Raw genomic sequence first — 22,020 nt, 5'->3', positions numbered from 1 at the left:
AATGCAGACATAACAGGGGCTGGGGGGAGGAGCCGGGTCATGGCGCCAGAGCTGAGTGCACGCTAGTGCAGACCTGGGAGCCGCCCGAGACATGCTATTGAACGCCTCAGACCACCCCGCACACATGGAGAACTAAAGCGGACCAAATATCCCTCTACCTGATCTCCAGTAACGCTGCCGAAGGACCCGGTGGATCGGTTGATCCCTGCTGAGAAGCAGGTGCCTCCGTTGAGCAGTCTCCGAGGGACGGAGGGACAGCTCCGGGGATGTAGATCCCGTGTAGCCACCAGGGTGCAGTAGCGAGGAAGCAGCAAGCCCGAGCCGCCCGCCCAGACCATCCGCACGCGTCCAGCCGGCACAGAGAGACCCCTCACGAGGTCCCGCACTCGGTCCGCCATCGAGGGGACAGCTCACCAGACCCGGAAACGGCTCTGGGGAAAGAGAGGGTTCCCAGCATTCGAGTAAGGAGGGAATCAACGCTCGAAGGGGGACGCAGAGGCAGCCGGATACCCGACAAAGCATGTAGCTAAGGAGCCACAAACCAGACCTGGAGGAGTGGTGAGAGGGTGAAAACCCCCAAATTCCTTTCCTTTCATATATGATACATGTTATAAGATCTATAGACTGGGACAAGTGCCAAGGTATACCCCGGGTGAAATAAGATACTGACAGACTACCTTGAACTGCAATAGAATTACTGCTGACACCCCGGGATACGCCGGGTATACTAAGGCCCCCTCAGGAGGAGGGAGAAGGGCTTGGAAATAAGAACCCTGCTAGCGTGTTGGAAAATGTTCAATGAGCACTTGGTTTAAAGGGACGGAATGATAAAAAAAAAAAAAAACCCTAAACCTCCCAAGTCTCTCCGAACCGTATGTTGAATAGGAGATAATTACATGAAGGAACCCCTTGGGACCCCCCAAAAGGCCTTTTCTCGCTGGAGATAAATATTATATATATATGGTGTAGAAGATTACCGGTATCTTACAGGGGCTTCCCTTGGCCTTTACTTCATTCTATAACTGAACGAGGGAAAGACTGTATGAGAATAAAGTAAACTAAAATTACTATCCAACTCGTGTCTTCAAGGGAAAAAAAAAAAAAATAATATATATAAAAAGGCCAGAGGTAGCTCTACTGGAGATTATTGGTTAGGAGAAGTTGGAAATACTGGATAATTATACCCTCCCATCTTAAAGCAGTACACCCCTTAAATATACGCCGGGCCCACCCCTGAAATATTATATCTGACCACTGTTTGGTCAGGTAGACAGTTGGCGAACTATACTGAACTCTTTAGCCCCCCAGCTCTAGACCTTAAACAGAGCCTAAAAAGTAGAAATATGTCAAAAATTAAGAATAAACAGACAAAAGATGGGGCGGAGAAACCCGCAAAAATAACAGCTAGCCCCGGAACCATCAGAAAGTATATGACTCAGGATGGGAAGGGACAAAGGGAAGCAGCGGACTGTCAACCAGCTGTAAAATCAAAACAAAATAATGAGGGGAAAACAAAGACAAAAGGCACAAAAAACTCGGAGCTACCGGGAGAGGAGACCTTGGACTCTTCTAGGGAAAGTACACAAATTATGGGAGACTATGCATCAGGAAAGGAAGAAGAACAGAGGAGAAAAGATCAGCCACCGACAAAATCTGAAATGATAGAAATGTTCACAAATTTGGAAAAATCAATCAAATCGGAAATGGCTAACCTATATAGGGATTTAGGACATACTCTGGCTAGAGTGGAAGAAATAGAAACGAAAATAAACTCCCAGGGGAGGAAGTTAAAAAATTTAAAAGATCAAATGAAAAGAACACAGCTTGAACAGAGGAACATGGCGTATAAGATGGAAGACCAAGAAAATAGAAATAGAAGGAAAAACTTGCGGATTAGGGGCCTACCGGAAAAGGGCAGAGAGGAAAAACTAGAAGAAATGCTTGAAATCATCTTTAATCCCCTCCTAGGAAAGGAAATGGCTGACAAAATAGAATTTGAAAGAGTCCACAGAATACGAAAACCTCAGAACGCTCCAAAAGATAAACCAAGAGATGTAATAGCGAGATTTCATAAATACGATGTAAGAGCTAAAATCTGGGAAAAGATGAGAGACAGACCAATAATGAGAAATGAAGATGCAGATATACAGATTTTCCCGGATTTATCTCAGGATACAATCAATAGAAAACGTGTTTTGAAACCAGTGGTAGATATTTTGAGGAAGCAAAATATACAATATTTCTGGAGCCACCCGCCAGGCCTAGGAGCACGGAAAGATGGAAAAACGGCCCTGCTAAGGTTTCCAGAAGAGACCTTGACCTTTTGTGAAATTTTGAAAGTACCAGTAATGGAGATTCCAGGATGGACTCTTCAAGAGTCCCTAGATGAGGACTCAGAAGACGAAAACGAGTGGCAAGAAGAGATTAAGAAGAAAAAGAAGAGCAAAGGGAAAAGTTAAAAACTGTTTTGAGTAACGGGGAGGGTACGGGGAAATTGGGAGAAGGAAGGAGGGGTTTTGAGAGGATAGGAGGTAGGGAGGTGGATAAGGGGCATTATAAAAGAGTTTCAAGAGGGCGGCCCCATGGGGGCACTAGGGTGTACTTTACCCTCAAATCCCAAAATAGGGGGGAGAGGAAGTGATGGCGAGCACGAGCCGAGCTCAACCCCGGGGAAATGTCGATGGAAGGGAAGGAGAGATAAATCGACTAACCTAGTCAGGAGGCAAGGAGAAACTAGGTACCCTTGGAGGCGAAGACGGCCAGGGGGGAGGGGGGAGGGAGGAGGGGGGAATGGGTGGGTGGGAGGGGGAAGGGGGGGGTTTAGAAATAGGGAAAAAGAAAAGGACGACACAAAAATAGATTGTTTGAATATGCCATGTATCCCTAGCTCATATAGAAAACATAACCCACATATAAGAAGGAGAGCCCGAACTTTCGAGAACACCAGCCTTATAAATCCAGATGTGAAGGTATAGAACCAAAAATTTGGGAAAATAGGAAAAACAAGACAAAGGGATGGATGAGGTAAATATTATATCATATAACATACGGGGAATGAATTCACCGGTGAAGAGACAGAGAATTATGAGAGAAATTAATTATCTGAATGCAGATGTTATATTCTTACAAGAGACTCATATTACACATGATACAAACATTAGATTCTACTCACAAAAACACCCAATATGGTATTACGCAGATTCATCTAAGAAAAAATCTAGGGGAGTAGCAATTGGCTTTGCTAGAGGGACAAGATTCATACTGGAGGAAAGGCTGGTGGACCCGGAGGGAAGGTTCCTCTTCCTGAAAGGAAAACTAAACGAAGAAGATGTTACTCTAGCCAACCTATATAGTCCAAACGAGGGACAAGTACCCTTTCTGGGTAAAATCCTGGGGAAATTGACAAACTTTAGGAAAGGAGGAGTGATCATGGCAGGAGATCTCAACCTGAGCTTAGATCCAAAGATTGATAATACAGCAAGGCACCAAAGAATATCGATCCATCAGAATAAAGAGATCACGAAAAAATTATTTCAAAATCAATTAGCAGATATATGGAGAATCTTACACCCAAAAGAAAGAGACTACACTTATTACTCAAATATACATGGGACATACTCAAGAATCGATTACTTCTTGGTGGAACATAGATGGATTGATAAAGTAATAGAGGCGAAGGTTGGGATCAGAACATGGTCAGATCACTCCCCCATTACACTAAAAATAAGAATGGGCAAAAAACAACCCAAAATGAATGTATGGAAAATCAATGAAGACTTAATCAAGGATAAAATGTGGGGGAAAGAAATTGAGAAAGAATTGGAATTCTACTTCCAAAATAATGATATAGATGAGACTCCTAAGAACATCATATGGGAGGCACAAAAAGCCTATATGCGGGGGATACTAATAGCTAAGGGAGTGCAAAGGAAGAGAGAAAGAACTCAAAATAAAGATAGACTGATGAGAGAGGTATATGATCTGGAACAAAAACAAAAAAAAATAATAAAAAATAAAGAGGAGTCCAACACCCTGTTGGAAGGTAAAAAAGAAGAATTAAAAGAACTATTAGAACAGGAAATTAGACAAGACTTTAATAGGGTGACCAGAGAGAAATATGTGGAGGGAAATAAAATTGGAAAAAATTTGGCAAGAATTACTAAGAAAAAAAAAGCAAGAAATTATATAGACAAGATCAAAAATAAAGAAGGGGAATTAGTCCATTCAGTTACTGAAATAGCTCGGGAGTTCCAAAAATACTATAGCAACCTTTATGCGGTAAAAGGAGAAGGGAAGCAAGACGATAGAGGGAATAGAGAAGAGAAGATTAAAATATACCTAGAAAACGCAAAAATGCAAAAAATAGATGAGGAAAAACTAAAATCACTAGAGGCTCCAATTACAAATGTGGAGATACTCAGAGCAATAAAAGAAACGCCCACGGGTAAAAGTCCTGGACCAGATGGATATACCATCGGGTACTATAAACAATTTAAAGACCTACTTGTCCCAAGGCTTGAAAAGTATATGAATGGTTTAGGGACTAAATTTAATATGAGTAAGGAAGCCCTCCTAGCATCTATTACAGTCATTTTAAAAGAAGATAAAGACCAAACGCTATGTTCTAGTTATAGACCGATATCTCTTCTAAACGTAGATACCAAATTATTTACAAAAATATTAGCTACAAGAATGAAAAGCCTCATGAATGAATGGATTCATAGCGATCAGGTAGGCTTTATACCCGGAAGACAAGGCAAGGACAACAGCATCAGAACAATTCTCCTGACAAAACAAATGCTTAAAAATAAGACCCCAAATATGATCCTGTCGATTGATGCTGAGAAAGCATTCGACCGGGTCAATTGGGAGTTCTTAATGAGAACATTAGAGGAATTAGGACTAGGACCGAGGATGATGGCATGGATAAAGATATTATATAATCAACCCTCTGCAAGAATAAAAGTAAACGGGATACTATCGGAACCTTTTGAGATGCACAACGGAACGAGACAGGGATGTCCCCTGTCTCCAATGCTGTTTGTGATCTCATTGGAACCACTATTAGCCACTATAAGAGGATGTACTGATATCAAAGGGATAAAAGTGGGAGAGGTGGAACATAAGGTCGCGGCTTTTGCAGACGACCTCCTGTTCTACGTCTCCAACCCCAGAATAACCTTGCCAAATTTAATAAAGAATTTGAAACACTATGGAGAACTCTCTAATTTTAAAATCAACCAAACAAAATCAGAGATATTAAGTATAAAGATGGACAAACAGGAAAGGAATAGGATGGAAAAAGAATTCCCTTTTCTGTGGAGAAAAGGTGAATTAAAATATCTAGGAGTTAAACTAACCCCCCACCCAGAAAAGCTATATAAAATAAATTTTTTGCCCTTACTAAATGAAATTAAAACAGAAATAAATAGTCTAATACTGAGAGCTATATCATGGATAGGAAGAGTTAACATTATAAAGATGGTAATCCTTCCCAAAATAACATACAAATTCCAGATGTTACCAATACAGATTCCTCAGGCATTTTTCAAAACATTAAAAGCATTAATAACCAAGTTTGTATGGAAAAAAAAAAAACCAAGAATAAAGTACACAACACTGAGTAAAAGTAAAGAAGAAGGGGGCTTAGCACTACCGGATCTTAAAAAATATTACCAGGCATCAATTCTTACACGGGTGTTGGAATGGGGAAAAAAAGAAAGTGGAAAAAAATGGGTGAAAATGGAAAACATAATGAGTGACACAGATTTAGGTAAAATGATTTGGATTCCACCAAAATATAGAAAGCTAAACAACAATACACACATAATCACACGACAGGCACTGAAAATATGGGACACAATAAACACTAGTCAAAAATGGAAATACAACTCACCACTAATACCACTGAAAGACACAAAATATTTCTCACCAGGGGAGGGAAAGGAATATGGAAAATGGATGGGAGAAGGGGACGTAAGGTTAAAGGACATTATGACACAGGGAAAAATAAATGCGTTTATAGATTTGAAAAAGAGGGGAGACTGGAACCTCACCGAATGGAGATACCGCCAGCTAAAACACTTTGTGGACTCCCTTCCTCAGCCGATTAGAGGGATAAAAGAATTATTGCCGATGGAGCAGATATGTATATCGGAGAAAATGCGTAATAACGTCTCTAATATTTATAAAATTCTTAATGAGGGGGAGAGGCTGGCGGTACCTCCATTCGCAGAAAAGTGGGAAAAAGAACTGGGGGCACATAGCCAAGGGTTCCAATGGGAAAAAAGTCTGAAACTGATCCACAGCTCCGCCATAGACATGAGTACGGCAGAAACTAATTATAAACTGGTCTCCCGATGGTATAATACACCAGACAAAGTTGGGAATTACCATGGGGAGAATTCAAAAAATTGCTGGAGGGGCTGTCAAGAAATCGGTACAATGACTCACATTTGGTGGAAATGCCCAAAAATTAGAAAATATTGGCAGGATGTATTAGCTACAATTAAAAAAATTACCAATATAGAAATAATGGAAGATCCCTGGGTCTGCCTATTCCATGGGACTCAACTATCAATAAAACAATATAAAAAATCATTGATTCCACATCTCTTAAACGCAGCAAAAAGTTTAATCCCCAGAAATTGGAATGAGATAGAACCTCCATCACATAAAGAATGGCTTATGCGAGTAGAAAAAACTAGAAAGTTGGAATATTTAAAAGTGTGGGGAGAAGAACGATACGAGAACAGGATTGAAATTTGGGAGACATGGCAAAAGTTTAAAGAAAGTTGAAATGGTCGTTAGATACAAGATAGAGAAGGAAATGGGGTAGGGGGATTTGGGTGGGGGGGTGGGGGTAGGGGAGTCCTAGAGGGGATAAAATGTTTACTTCATGTGAAAAAGGAAATGATTTGTATCACATTTTTACCTTTGTATTTGTAAAACTTTAATAAAGAAATATATAAAAAAAAAAAGAAGTGGTAGAGATAAGTTGAGCAGTAGTAGAGGTAAGTTGAGCAATTATAGCTTGTTTGTAATATTGAAATAAGTCAGGACAGAAAAATTATTGTACTATATTGCATTTCACACACAAATTACTGTGTATTTCTTTTACTGGTTTTTTTAATGGTCAGGCTTTCAAGACTATCTCAATACAATTTTTCAGGACCTCAAAGCCTGACCTAAGAGACCCCACAATCTTGCAGCTTTAGAAAATTAAGTTAGCCAAAAAAGGGTATCACTAACTCCAAATGGAGAATTTAGTTGTGGTTGCATTATGCCAGGATGGATGAACTACTGTGTGCATGTGCAGCAGTCATGTTACCCCAGGCCAGCCAACCAAGATGGGCAATGCGCCAAATTTAGAAGACCAGGCGATGATGTAGATGCTGGAGAGGTAGTTTGAAAAGTTTGCATTGATGGAGCAGACTTACAAGTAACTAGTCAAGTATCTCCACAACTATGCCCGGATGGGTAAAATGCGTTAGAGGGGTGGTCCTCCTTAGGTGGAAGTGTGCAGCATGCGCTGTCTTACCAAATACATTTTCTTGGAGGAAGGGATGGTATCGGTGTGCGGCCTATTGTCTGATACTAGGCGTTTACACAAAGCGGGAGTGGGCTCCAGGGTTGGCAGAAAGGAATGAATTAGAGCTTGGAAGCAGTGAGGTTCAGGGCTATTGTCTAATTAGAGTTAGAAGAAAGTTTAGTTCCACTTTTTAGTAGGCTCATCAGGAGACACAAATGTTGTATTAGGTATTTACTTGACATAAAAATGACTTTTTTCGCTTTTCCTTTTTGAGAAATTAGTAGCCAAAAGAGCAATTTCTTTTTTACCCACCTTGAGCGACATAATTACAAGTACCATCTTCAAGAAGCACACTATAAAATGGCTGAGTTATTCCTTTTGAGAGGTGGTAGAGATCCAGGTTTTCCATCCAGTCCGGTGGCATCATACACAAAGGATCCCAGCTGAAGATCACACAACTATAATCATATCTGTAAAAGTGAGAAAAGGGCTGCCAATTCAGAAGAGTGAAGAGAGAGGGGTGTACTTGAAAATAAATAAAACAGTTACTGGGGAATACATTAAATAAGTTCACCTTTTCAATATGTTACACCCTTATTTAGGGGTGTAACATGTAACGAAAAATAGAAACACCATAATATAAAGGCAGGTTTAAAATACCCCACTCACTCTCATGCTTTAAAAAAACAGCCCTATCTCAATGACAGGATAGTATAAAAAAACGAAAACAAACAAAAACTAAGAGGTGGGTGTGATGGCTAATCATAAGCTGAATGATACATTTGAAACATAGTAAGTGAAATAGAACATGCCATCAAAGTATATTATGTTCAACAAGCAGTCCAACTGAGGGGTGGGCAACAGCAACAAAACACTAACAGGCCCACAAAAATAACATAACTGGGGACTGCCTGCAACTCAAAGGTCCACCTGAAGGACATACGCCCAAAGTTGGCATCAGAGAGGGCCTGAAGAAATCCAAGTTTGAGACCGCACTCAGGGTATTATGATGTAATCAAAGGTTTCTTTATTCCTCATATAAAGTAGACAGACAGTGTACAAAACAGACGTGTCCAGTTGACGCGTTTCACGGCGCTGTAGGTCGCTTACTCATAACCACACAAGTGTGGTTATGAGTAAGCGACCTACAGCGTCGTGAAACGCGTCAACCGGAGACATCTGTTTTGTACACTGTCTGTCTACTTTATTTGAGGAATAAAGAAACCTTTGATTTCATCATAATACCTTGAGTGCGGTCTCAAACTTGGATTTCTTCTACTCTTGGATGGCGGATCTGACCTGCACCGGGTCTGGAACATACACCTGAGCGGCTCTCTCCCCTTTTTTCTAATTATCTCCGTGATCAGAGAGGGCCTGAACATTAACCTGGGAAAACTTTGAGAGAATGTGTGAACTGAAGATCAGGTGGCATTCTTGCAAATCTGTGAAACAGTTGCTTGATACTGAAAAGTACTCACAGATCTAGTAGTGTGGCTTGACAGGAAAGGGTGGAACCCGATCCTTGAAGAAGAAATGGTGAAATGAGAAGCAGGTTCCTCTTTATAGTGAACAATATGACTTTAATGGTTGCAGGAGCTGTGAAGTAAATGCGCAGTCCAAACTACATTCAGAAATAGAAGGAGATCTCCTTCTGGTAAACTGGGCCAGATAGAGAATGATGTCTTAATAAAGGTGAAAGGCCAAAAACAACCTCCGAAAGAAAGGAAGCAAGTTGTGGGCCTCAGAACTACTTTTTTTTTTCCTTGTGTAAGACCAAAAAAGGGCTCTTTACAGGAAAAGACCACTTGTAAGACGATCTTGTAAACGTGAAAATAGGAATACCCCTAAATTGAGGGCTGTGAGACCCAAATTCAGATCCCAAGAAGTCATGTTGGAACGCACGGGGTAACCACATAGAAGACTTAAAGTAGAACTCCAGGCAGATATACTGTGAATAGTATAAAAAAATAAAAAAAGTTACCTTTATAGTTGTTTATATCATATCCAGATCACTACTGTGTACTGCAAAAAATGTTACTTTTAGTCATTCTGAAAGGTATAGCCAGTGCAGTACTTTTGGCACTGTGGCTATCTACAAAGAAGAGATAGTGTAATTTATACACCCCTCTTTTACCCTTGTTAAATTAACAGAATAACTCACGAAAGGGAGAGAAGAGATTTTAAAACTTGTGAAAGGGAAGAGGAGGTCCACATTCAACATTCCCCACCTGTGAGTCAGGTCCTGGAACACCTCCGGGTGAAACACCACTTCCAGAGGAAATGACCGGGATGTAAATGGTGGACAAGGCTGGAACATGAAGTTCTGCCCAGGACAGGATTCGCTCTACCTCTCTTGCCATTACAAGACTTCTGGTTCCTCTCTGATCACGGATGTACGCCACTACTGTGGTATTGTCTAAATGAATTTGGATCAGATGATTCTCCAGTTGAAATGTCCAGGGCTGCAGGGACAGCCAGGTCGCTTAAAGTTCCAGAATGCTGAACAGGAGACAAGATTCCTCTGACATCAAAGTCTCCTGCACCAACAAGGTTCCCAGGACCACTTTAGACATCCAGAGTGGAACTGGGCAAATCAGCCTCAGAACCCTCATATGCAGATGTGAAGAGTTGGACGATTCCTGGACTGAAGACTCAAAGCCTGGGGGTGAAGAGTTAGAAGTATCTCCTGCCTTGAGAGTGTCTAGGATGAGGATATTCTAAGTGATGAATTGATTCCACTACTGACTTCTGAAGTTTCAGGACCCAGTCAAATCTCTACAGGGTCTGGATGGTTCAGGCTTGGTTACCCATCAAAACCTGCGCTAACTGCTCCCTCAACAGGAGGTAATCCAGGTAATCCACAATGGAGGCAGTAACACACGATTAACTGGTGCAGATGATAGGTCAAATGGCAGGGTCACAAGCAAGAAGTGCTGCAGCAAAGCGGAGGAATTGTTATGCAATGAAAAAATGGGGACAGGCTGAAAATGCATTTGACCTGCGGTGCATAGAAATTAAGGTAAAGCCCCTTTTCAAAAATAATGGAAAAAAAAAAAAAAGGTAAACACTACCTTGTGTTGTAAAAATGCACTACCACTGCTCATACAGAAGAGACATCAGACCACAAAGGAAAACAACTAGTTTATCTGTGTTGCCTGGTGTGAACGAGCCCTTGTAACGTCCTCCTCGAATGGGGTCAGGGTGCTTCCAATCTTCATAAAGCATGACTATGAACAGCAAGTACACCTAAAAAGTCTTGGGAACCCTAAAGGAGCCTAGTCTGGGAACAGCACTAGCAGAGGTTACAGGCTGATCCTTAACCACTTCCATACAGAGCAGTTAGACACCCTTCCTGCCCAGACCAATTTTAACCTTTAGCACTCTCACACTTTGAATGACAATTGCTCAGTCATGCTACACTGTAACCAAACAAAATTTTTATCATTTTTTTCACACAAATAGAGCTTTCTTTTGGTGGTATTTGATCACAACTGGGGTTTTTTTTTTTCGTGATATATGCAAAAAAAGAGCAAAAATTTTGAAAAAAAAACACTTTTTTTTAGTTTCAATTATGAAATTTTGCAAAAAATAAATTTTTCTTCATACATTTGGGCCAAAATGTATACTGCTACATGTCTCTGGTAAAATTAATCCAAATTAGTGTATATTATTTAGTCTGTGTGAAAGTTATTGAGTCTAGAAGCTATGGTACCAATTACTGAAAATTGATCACACCAGATGTACTGACTGCCGATCTCCTTTCTTGAGGCCCTGAAATGTCAGGACAGTACAAATACCGACCAAATGACCCCTTTTTGTAAAGTAGACAGTCCAAGGTATTTAGTAAGAGGCATGGTGAGTTTTTTGAAGTTGTAATTTTTTCCCACAATTCTTGGGAAAATTAAGAAAAAAAATTTTTTTTCTTTTTTTTCCCACAAAGTTGTCAATTTATAAGCTATTTCTAACACATAGCATGTACACAGCAAAAATTACACCCAAAAATACATTCTGCTACTTCTTCCGAGTATGGCGATACCACATGTGTGAGACTTTTACACAGCCTGGCCACAAAAAGAGACTTCATGTCCAAGAAGCACATTCAGGCGTTCTAGGAGCATAAATACACATAAAACTTTCTTACTACCTATCACACTTTTCAAGGCCCTAGAGAACCAATACAATGGAAAAGTCCACAAAATGACCCCATTTTGGAAAGCAAACACTCCAACGTATATTCTATGAGGCATTATGGGTCGTTTGAACATATCATTTTTTTCCACAGGTTTTTGGAAAATGTGGGAAAAAATTTTTTTACACAAAGTTGTCAATTTATAGGATATTCCTAACACATAGCATGTACACTGCAAAAATGACACCCCAAAATACATTCTGCCACTCCTCCTGAGTATGGCAATACCACATGTGTGAGACTTTTTCACAGCCTAGCCATATAGAGGGGCCCAACATCCAAGGAGCATCATCATGCATCCTAGCCACTTGCCTAGGCCTATTTTTGACATTTGGTGTTTACAAGCTAAAATCAGTTGTTTTGCTAGAAAACTGCTTAGAACCCCCAAACATTATATATTTTTTTTTAGCAGAGACCCTAGAGAATAAAATGGAGATTATTGCAATATTTTTTATCACACCGTATTTGCGTAGCGGTCTTCTAAAGGCAATTTTTTTGGAAAAAATTCACTTTTTTTAATTAAAAAATAAGAAACCAGTAAAGTTAGCCCAATTTTTTTCCATAATGTGAAAGATAATGTTACGCCGAGTAAATAGATACCCAACATGCCATGTTTCAAAATTGCGCACGCTCACGGAATGGTGACAAACTTTGGTACTTAAAAATCCCCATAGGCGACAATTTAAAAATTTCTACAGGTTGCCATCTTTGAGTTACAGAGGAGGTCTAGGGCTCAAATTATTCCCCTTGCTCTAACGATCGCGGCGATACCTCACATGTGTGGTTTGAACACCGTTTACATATGTGGGCGGGGTTTCTGTATGCATTCGCTTCTGCGCGTGAGCTAACGGGGACAGGGCGCTTTAATTTTTTTTTTTTTTTTACTATTTATTTTATTTATTATTTTTTATTTTTACACCGTTTAAAAAAAAAAAAAAAAATTGATCATTTTTATTTCTATTAAAAGAAATGTAAATATTCCTCGTAATAGAAATAGGCACGACAGGACCTCTTTTTTGTGAGATCTGGGGTCAAAAAGTCCTCAGATCTCACAAGTACACTAAAAGATATATAAAAAAAAAAAAAAAAAATAATTATAATATAAAATGAAAAATGGACCTTTAAACCGGTTGCTAGGCAACAACATTTTCCGTAGCTCCGGTCCTCCAAGACCATAGAGTCAAGTGAGGGCAAGCTTGCCCTCACTCGACATCCTGTCTGTGAGGATTCGGGACCGGATTGTTTTCCCCGCTGCCGGCGGGTCCGGTAAGCGGGGAAAAGGACCGGAACGCGTCGGGAGGGGGGGGGGGGCGCCTCTTCCGCCATCCCGGAAGGGTGATCCTACGGCGAATCCGCCGCTGGGACCACCCTTATCGGAAAGCCAACCGTCCACCGTTTAAAAAAATACCAGGGTTATGGCAGCTATCTGCTGCCATAACACCGGTATTTAGGTTTAAACGGAGGACGTATATAAACCTTTTTGGACTTGGACATGGTGGCTGTATGAAGGGTGACAGGTACTCGGGTACTTTGTTGGGCAGGTGACAGGTACTCTGGTACTGATGAGCAGGTGGCAGGTACTCGGGTACTCCGATAGGCAGGCGACAGGTACTCGGGTACTCTGATGGGCAGGTGACAGGTACTGATGAGTAGTACTCACTGACTGATAGGTGATAGGTGATACTGTACTGATGGGTACTGATGATCAGTACTGATACGTGATAGGTACTGTTGAGTAGTGATGGGTACTGATGAGCAGGCGGCAAGTACTTGGGTACTTCAGGCGTCAGGTACTCTGATGAGCAGGTGGAAGGTACTCGGGTACTCTGATGGGTAGGTGACAGGTACTCAGGTACTCTGATGACGGGTACTCCGTTGACAGGTACTCAAAGTACCCGAGTACCTGTCATCAGAGTACCCGAGTACCTGTCATCAGAGTACCCGAGTACCTGTCAGAGTACCCGAGTACCCGTCATCAGAGTACCCGAGTACCCGTCATCAGAGTACTCGAGTACCTGTCATCAGAGTACCCGAGTACCTGTCATCAGAGTACCTGAGTACCCGTCATCAGAGTACCCGAGTACCTGTCATCAGAGTACCCGAGTACCCGTCATCAGAGTACCCGAGTACCTGTCATCAGAGTACCCGAGTACCTGTCATCAGAGTACCCGAGTACCCGTCATCAGAGTACCCGAGTACCTGTCATCAGAGTACCCGAGTACCCGTCAGAGTACCCGAGTACCTGTCATCAGAGTACCCGAGTACCTGTCATCAGAGTACCCGAATACCTGTCACCAGCCCATCAGAGTACCCAAGTACCTGTCATCTGAGTACCTGATGGGCTGGTGACAGGTACTCGGGTACTTTGATGGGCTAGTGACAGGTGCTCTTTATTGGGGGGGGGGCAATCAGTGTGTTTAGGGTGCACTGTACTTGGTAACTAGCTGTTACCACACTCTCCTCCTCACACAGGATCAGTGTGTGAGGAGGAGAACACGGTGACAGCTAGTTACCGTGTTCTCTGTTGACATTTGTGACCAGGTGTGATTGGACACAGCCGGTCACGTGGTAAAGAGCCAATTTAATTGGCTCTTTACCTAGATCGGGGATCGACTCTGTCCGAGGGACGAGCCTCGTCCCCGATCGCTGCTCTGCGCGCCCCCGGGGGCGCGCATTGCAGAGAGAACGAGCGGCTCGTGCTGGAGCCGCTCATGTGATCGGCTGTGATTGACACAGCCGATCACATGGTAAACAGCCAATTTCTATTGGCTGTTTACCTTGATCAGGGATGGGCTATGTCCGAGGGACGAGCCTCATCCCTGATCGCGCCGCTGCGCGCCGCCGGGGGCGCGCAGTAGCAGCTAGAACGGGCCGACGTCATATGACGGCGGCCCGGATCTAGACAACCACTTTGCCGACGTCATTTTACATGACTCGGTATGGAAGTGGTTAAAGTGGCTGTAAACCCCATTCATGAAAGCTGACCTATCTGTAGTTTTTACTTATCTCTCTCTAAAGCCCCAAGTCCCGTGTCTTTCTGCTGCTTCATTCCTCTGTTATCAACATCATAACTTCTGACAAGTTCTCCGACACAGGAGATAAAAGCAGCTGGAAAATTGTCAGGGTGGGTGCATAAAGATAGATAATCAGAGAGCTGATCAGCTCTGGACGTTTCTTTCTTCCTCTGCCTATGTGGAGGGGGGTGTGTGCCTTTCTTCCAATCAGCTGTCACAGAGTGTATGCCAAAATCACACCCAGTGCTGGGACAGCAAGGACAAATTTTAACACAATGCTCACTTTCTAAACAGTGTAGAAAGCTGAAGACAGAAGATTTACAAATAAAACTTATGTAGGGAGATTTGTTTCATCTCTGTGTATCATCTGGGGCTGTTCATTTCACTGGGTATATGTGAGGGTTTACATCCACTTTAAGCTTTAAGGTGCTGTGCTCCACATAAGCGAGAGCCAAGACAGTCTCTAAAATTGGGAGTAATAGCAGAGGTCTGCAACACTTCAAGCGTAGAGTTGTCCATTAGGTAGAAGTTCAGTCAGAATCGATAATTTATTCAGATTGTCATGATTGGCTCCTAGCACTGGCTTCAGTGTAGAGGAGGGACAGATTAGTAAGATTCCTCCAGAAAAAAATGGTTAGGACTTTTGAGGTATCACAGGTTTTTCACAATGAAAAATTTGCTGTACTGTACCTCAAAAGTCCAAACTATTTTTTATAGAGGGATCTTGTTAATGTGTACTTTGTGGACATGGAAACTACTAATAGAGAGATTGAATAAAACACCACCCCATTATTTTTTTTTTTGTTAGAGAAGGGACAGCCGACAACGGATAGGCCAAAGTAAGTCTCTGGGTGACATCACTGCATTAACATGTTGTTAGCGATCTCTCCTCTTCACTGAAGCTAGCTGCTGGGGAGATCATGTTTTAGGAATGGAGCACCCTCAGAAAAAGGTAAGTATAAGCATCTTTCCTCTATAGGGTAGTCAGTATAGGGCTTAGAATTGGGGTGGAAGCAAGTTTAAGTTGAGATTTTGACTAGATTTCTACTTTAAGAAAGGACTAACTCATCATCAGAAAGGGTCTCAGTGCCAGAAGGGGCAGGTCAGATAAGGTTTCTGTGTTCAGAAACCGCAATCAAATGGGCTTTCTGGATTATAAAATTCTGCATGATTGTGGTGAAATCCTCCCAAAATAGAGCTGAAGAGGGGGCACCATGCCTGATGGAGCCAGTGAAGGTTTTGAAATCAGTAAAAATGCAAGCAGAAGGCTAAATGTCAGGCTATCATTGTCATGAAGTTTAAGGGATAAACTGCAGACACCACCAGAAGCATTAGTGGAGCATGAGCTTGGGTCACCTGGGACAGAAGGACTGTTCTCCATGTGTCTAGACTATGACATTTTGCACTGCAAGGCATGGGGCAACATAGCTCAAAGTACCAGGCGAGGTGCTGAATACTCATGAACAGAGCTGCTGGGTCGCAGAAGAGGGTCGAAAGGTCAGGAGGACAAAAAGGTGGCCAAGTCAGGCAGCAGAGATGACCTTAGAAAAGTTCCACAAGTCAAATGCAGTCAGGAGCAGTAGTAGAAAGGAGCATTCTCAACGGTGAATGATAGGCATGGCATGAATGCCCTCAGTGCTCCATCCTTCAGTGTTAACTGATTGCATTATGGAACTGGCAGAAGTGGGAATAATAAAAACAGTGCCTAACTATCCTAATATACAGCATCTCACAAAAGTGAGTACACCCCTCACATTTTTGTAAATATTTTATTACATCTTTTCATGTGACAACACTGAAGACATTACACTTTGCTACAATGTAAAGTAGTGAGTGTACAGCTTGTATAACAGTGTAAATTAGCTGTCCCCCTCAAAACAACTCAACACACAGCCATTGATGTCTAAACCGCTGGCAACAAAAGTGAGTACACCCCCAAGTCAAAATGTCCAAACTGGGCCCAAAGTGTCAATATTTTGTGTGGCCACCATTATCTTCCAGCACTGCCTTAACCCTCTTGGGCATGGAGTTCATCAGAGCTTCACAGGTTGCCACTGGAATCCTCTTCCACTCCTCCATGATGAGCTGTTGGATGTTAAGAGACCTTGCATTTCTCCACCTTCCATTTGAGGATGCCCCACAGATGCTCAATAGGGTTTAGGTCTGGAGACATGCTTGGCCAGTCCACCACTTTTACCCTCAGCTTCTTTAGCAAGGCAGTAGTCGTCTTGGAGGTGTGTTTCGGGTCGTTATCATGTTGGAATACTGCCCTGCAGCCCAGTCTCCGAAGGGAGGGGATCATGCTCTGCTTCAGTATGTCACAGTACATGTTGGCATTCATGGTTCCTCAATGAACTGTAGCTCCCCAGTGCCGGCAGCACTCATGCAGCCCCAGACCATGACACTCCCACCACCACGCTTGACTGTAGGCAAGACACACTTGTCTTTGTACTCCTCCTGTTTGCTGCCACACAAGCTTGACACATCTGAACCAAATAAGTTTATCTTGGTCTCATCAGACCACAGGACATGGTTCCAGTAATCCATGTCCTTAGTCTGCTTGACTTTAGCAAACTGTTTGCGGGGTTTCTTTGCATTATCTTTAGAAGAGGCTTCCTCCTGGGACGACAGCCATGCAGACCAATCTGATGCAGTGTGCAGCCGTATGGTCTGAGCACTGACAGCCTGACCCCCCACCCCTTCAACCTCTGCAGCAATGCTGGCAGCCCTCATATGTCTATTTCCCAAAGACAACCTCTGGATAGGACGCTGAGCACATGCACTCAACTGCTTTAGTCAACCATGGCAAGGCCTGTTCTGAGTAGAATCTGTCCTGTTAAACCGCTGTATGGTCTTGGCCACCGTGCTGAAGCTCAGTTTAAGCGTCTTGGCAATCTTCTTATAGCCTAGGCCATCTTTATGTAGAGCAACAATTCTTTTTTTTAGATCCTAATGGAGTTCTTTGCCATAAGGTGTCATGTTGAACTTCCAGTGCCCAGTATGAAAGAGTGAGAGGGATAATGCCAAATTTAACACACCTGAGACCTTGTAACACTAACGAGTCGCATGACACTGGGGAGGCAAAATGGCTAAATGGGCCCAACTTGGACATTTTCAATTAGGGTTGTACTCACTTTTGTTGCCAGCGGTTTAGACAATAATGGCTGTGTGTTCACTTATTTTTAGGGGACAGCAAATTTACACTGTTATACAAGCTGTACACTCACTACTTTACATGGTAGCAAAGTGTAATTTCTTCAGTGTTGTCACATGAAAAGATATAAAAAAATACAGTATTTACAAAAATGTGAGGGGTATACTCACTTTTGTGAGATACTGTATAGGAGGTTCCTGGTGCTCGGATGTCATAATCACAATGAGTTTTCAGAGACAGGGTTCCACCTGGTGGGCCACATGCAGTACATAGAGGTCAATGCCTGTAGGTCACATTCCAGGCTAGACCCGCAACATTCAGTCTAGCAAGGTCCAGGTATGCCACACGAGTAATGGTTAGAAAAGACCGATCCGGATATCTACATTGAGAGACCAGGAGACCAGTAGTGATGCTGCAAGCATATTGACTTAAGAACACACAAAGAAATGCAAAAAACTGGAGAATACTGGAAGTAGGAGGGGTTAGACTGGGCTGGTTCACAATTTTTTGTTTGCAAGTGTCCAATGCTCCTAAAGGTGACAGTGTAATCCCAAAGTCTCTGAATTCCCCTGACAATTTGATATATAAAAGCTCTATAAGCAAGACCTGCTGCTTCTCTACAAGGACCTCCCAGTGGGCTCTCATGGCCAACTGCCAGAAAATTAACTCTGTGATTACACTATCAAAAGCTACAATCATTAACACAAATATTAACTATGAAATATACATACCTTTTATGTCTCATAATAAGCCCTACAGAATAGCACACTTCCTTCTCATTCGATCTCAACTTTGCATGAAGTGAGCTGTCATCTTTTCTTCTCTCTATATGCTCCAAAGTATGCTGGACTAGATATGCCACAGCACCATGCTGTGATGGATCCAAAGCCTGAATATTCTGCAAGATATCCAAGACCTACCAAACACAAATACTGCATATAATCACACAATTAACCAGAATGTTGTCCATACACTGATTTCACATTCACCTCAGGTTTCAAACACATTAGCATAGAAGTGTAATAAATTCATATATATCACACATAATAAATGTCTTTTTTTTTTTTTACAAATTCTGCATAGTTATAAATAGTAACTGCCCTGTTTCAAGTACGGCTTTTTGAATTGACATACCTCCATAAGTCTCAAACTGTCCAGACAGTATGGTCACCTGCTGATTCAGTACCCTCCACAGACCACTAAACCGTCCATTAACCACTTAACCCCCGGAAGATTTTACCCCCTTCCTGACCAGGGCCTATTTTGCGATTCGGCACTGCGGGATTTTAACGGACAATTGCATGGTCGTGCGTCACTGTACCTAAATGAATTTGACGTTCTTTTTTTCCCACAAACAGAGCTTTCTTTTGGTGGTATTTGATCACCTGTGCGATTTTTTGATCATGCGCTACAAACAAAAAAAGAGCGTCAATTTTGCAAAAATAACAATATTTTTCAAATTTTTTTATATGAAATTCCCAAAAAAAATTTTAAAAATCCAAATTTTTTAACATTTTAGGCCAATTTGTTTTATGCTACATAGGTTTGGTAAAAAAAAAAAAAAATCGCAAAAAGCGTATTTTGATTGGTCTGCGCAAAAGTTATTGCGTTTACTAACTAAGGGAAAGATTTTTGTAATTTTTGTTGTTTTTTTTTTTTAACGAGTAATGGCGGCGATCTGCGATTTTTTTTGCGGGACTGCAACATTGCAGCGGACAGTGAAGGAGTTAACTTTATTGGAGAGGGAGGGGTTAAGTGTGTCCCTAGGGGCGTGTTTCTAACTGTGATTGGCTGTGGCTACTAGTGTAAGAACAGATATCAAACGGTCCTACATAGCAGAACTGTGTGATCTCCATTCTTACACAGGGAAGAATAACAGGCGGCTTTGTTTACATTAGCCGCCTGCCTTTCTTCCGGTGTAACGGACGATTCCGTGTGCCCGGCGGAAAACAGGTCCGCGCGGGAGCGCGCCTCCAGCGGCGCGCGTTTGCTCCCTAGAGCCTCACAGGCTAGCGACGTAGTACTATGTCGCTTTGCCTGTGAGGGGCTGACCGCCGTGCGGTGGTCGGTAATCGGTTAAGACATGAAAGTTGAATGAAATGCAATTGTTCTTCTCTGAATGCATTACAAAGGGTGTTTTTTATAGTTTCTTGAAAAGACAATCTTCCCAGCCTAGTGTCTGCTTTGAAGACTTGAGGGAACACGGTAAAGACAGGGAGGGACCAACTAAGTGTACCCTATAACATCATACAGAAGACAAAAACAGAAGGTACATACAAAATTCTGCTATATAGACCCTTTAGTTCCCAGACCCCAGCAATCATTTCAAGGAAGTTGGTTTTCCCTGATATTGTACTCATTAAAATAGTACCATCATTTCTACCAGTCACCTTAAACACACAGTGGGCCGCTCCTATCTGCACTACAACAGTCGCTATTATCCCAAAATATTTCTAGGACTAAATTTTGTAGGCTTAGAAAAAATTGCACACTTGGGGATGTTTATATTAAACTGAGTGTGATTGTAATTACAAATCCTTAAAAAAATATTATATGTCAAAAGTAGGGAGAAGCCTACCAGACATATCTAATAATTTTCCTGAGCAAAAGCAAATTACACAAGAAGGCAGAATATCATATCAAGTTCATCACCCATTTCAATTCTAAATTCCGCTTGATTAAACATACTAGGCCTTACATTGTCATCAAAACCTACACCAGTGTTCAGAAAGGCTCCACATATTAAAGTGGTTGTAAAGGTACTTTTTTTTTTTTCTTAAAATAATCGAACATGGTACATTTACCTGCTCTGTGCAAAGGTATTGCACAGAGCAGCCTCAAACCTCTTTTGGGGTCCTCTGTCGGCGCTCCAGGCTGTTCCTCCTCTGTGTTTGCCCCTGTAGCAAGTGCTTGCAATGGTTGCCGACATGCAGGCTTGATCCTGACCTGGGCTGTGTACGTCTATTGACACACACAGCAAAGCTCAGCCTGCCCCCTGCTGGCAGGATTTGATTGACAGCAGCGGTTGCCAATGACTCCTGCCTCCATGTCCTGTGAGGAGAGAAACAGAGAGAGAGCAGTACCGTTGCTCTCAGAGACAGCACTGGATCAAGATTGGGCTCAGGTAAGTATTTAGGGGGAGGCTGGGCGGAGCTGACATTGAAAAAGTTTTTTTCCTTACTGCAGAGAATGCTTTAAAACTGCCTTTTTTAACCACTGCGAATGCACATCAAATGCATGTAAACGTGCAAGGAAAAAACATGCAGTAGATGTGCAGTTTTTACTGTGAATGGGCCCTAGATCAGCCTTTTTTAACCAGGATGTCCAGGCACCCTGGGTGCTTTGAGGTTTCTTCAGGGGTGCCTTGGCAAAATGCCTACAAATTGCCCCAAAATTGTATACAAAATGGCATGTGGATGAAGACTGCCTTTTAGTTACACTAAGTCATAGGTTTTCATTGTGCACCATTACAATCTTCTAGCTTCTTCTCACCCAATGACCAATGGAGTCATCAGTTAATAAGGAGGATGTCAGTCGCATGCATTTCTTTGTTTGACCCTCCCCTGCCCCTTCCCCTCATCAGTGGGGGTCACATTAGCCGACTGATGGAGAAACATTGGAATACTAGTCATTACCAGTTTGCAAATGTGTAATTGCTTTGAAAGCATAAAAAACACCTCTAACATTGGGTGTCCTACTTGGACTTGTAGGTGTTGCTGCATTATGTAAAACTATTAGAATAGGTTATACATTTTAGAATGGGGTGCCTTGAGACTGTCCATAATTTTTAAAGGGCGGCCCAAGATTGTCCATAATTTTTACAGGATGCCTTGACAGAAAAAAGGGTGAGAAACACTGCTCTAAAAAAATAAATTGTCATTAGAACCAGGTTAAATAGGAGCTCCAGGCTCTCCCCCAAAAATTAAAAAAGTCAGCAGCGACAAATACTGTAGCTGCTGACTTTTAATATAAGGACACTTACCTGTCCAGGGATCCAGTGATGTTCTTGCTCAAAATGATTCTTCAATCAGCTTCAGGTGCAGGCGCTGGCATCTCAAGTAAGGGGAAAAAAGGTAGTGAAGCCTTGCGGCTTCACAGCTGGTTTCCTACTGCGCATGCATGAGCTGCGCTC

General features: G+C 42.2%; 1 protein-coding gene across 1 annotated transcript in view; it reads right to left on the bottom strand.

Annotated features, from left to right (window-relative positions):
* Positions 1-22,020, bottom strand: part of FBXO21 (F-box protein 21) — a gene marked incomplete at its 3' end in the record, with an annotated part of 100,578 nt that overhangs the window by 5,488 nt on the left and 73,070 nt on the right. Inside the window, exons 10-11 of the mRNA XM_082252210.1 lie at positions 18,620-18,804; positions 7,844-8,001 (exon numbers count right to left, since the gene is read on the bottom strand). Coding sequence (XP_082108336.1) covers positions 7,844-8,001; positions 18,620-18,804 — 343 coding nt within the window. The remainder of the gene's footprint in view (positions 1-7,843; positions 8,002-18,619; positions 18,805-22,020) is intronic.

Source organism: Pelophylax lessonae (assembly GCF_965119305.1).
Source record: "Pelophylax lessonae genome assembly, chromosome: 1".
In the NCBI taxonomy this organism is placed as follows: domain Eukaryota; kingdom Metazoa; phylum Chordata; class Amphibia; order Anura; family Ranidae; genus Pelophylax; species Pelophylax lessonae.
This window is presented reverse-complemented; position numbering and strand designations above follow the sequence as displayed.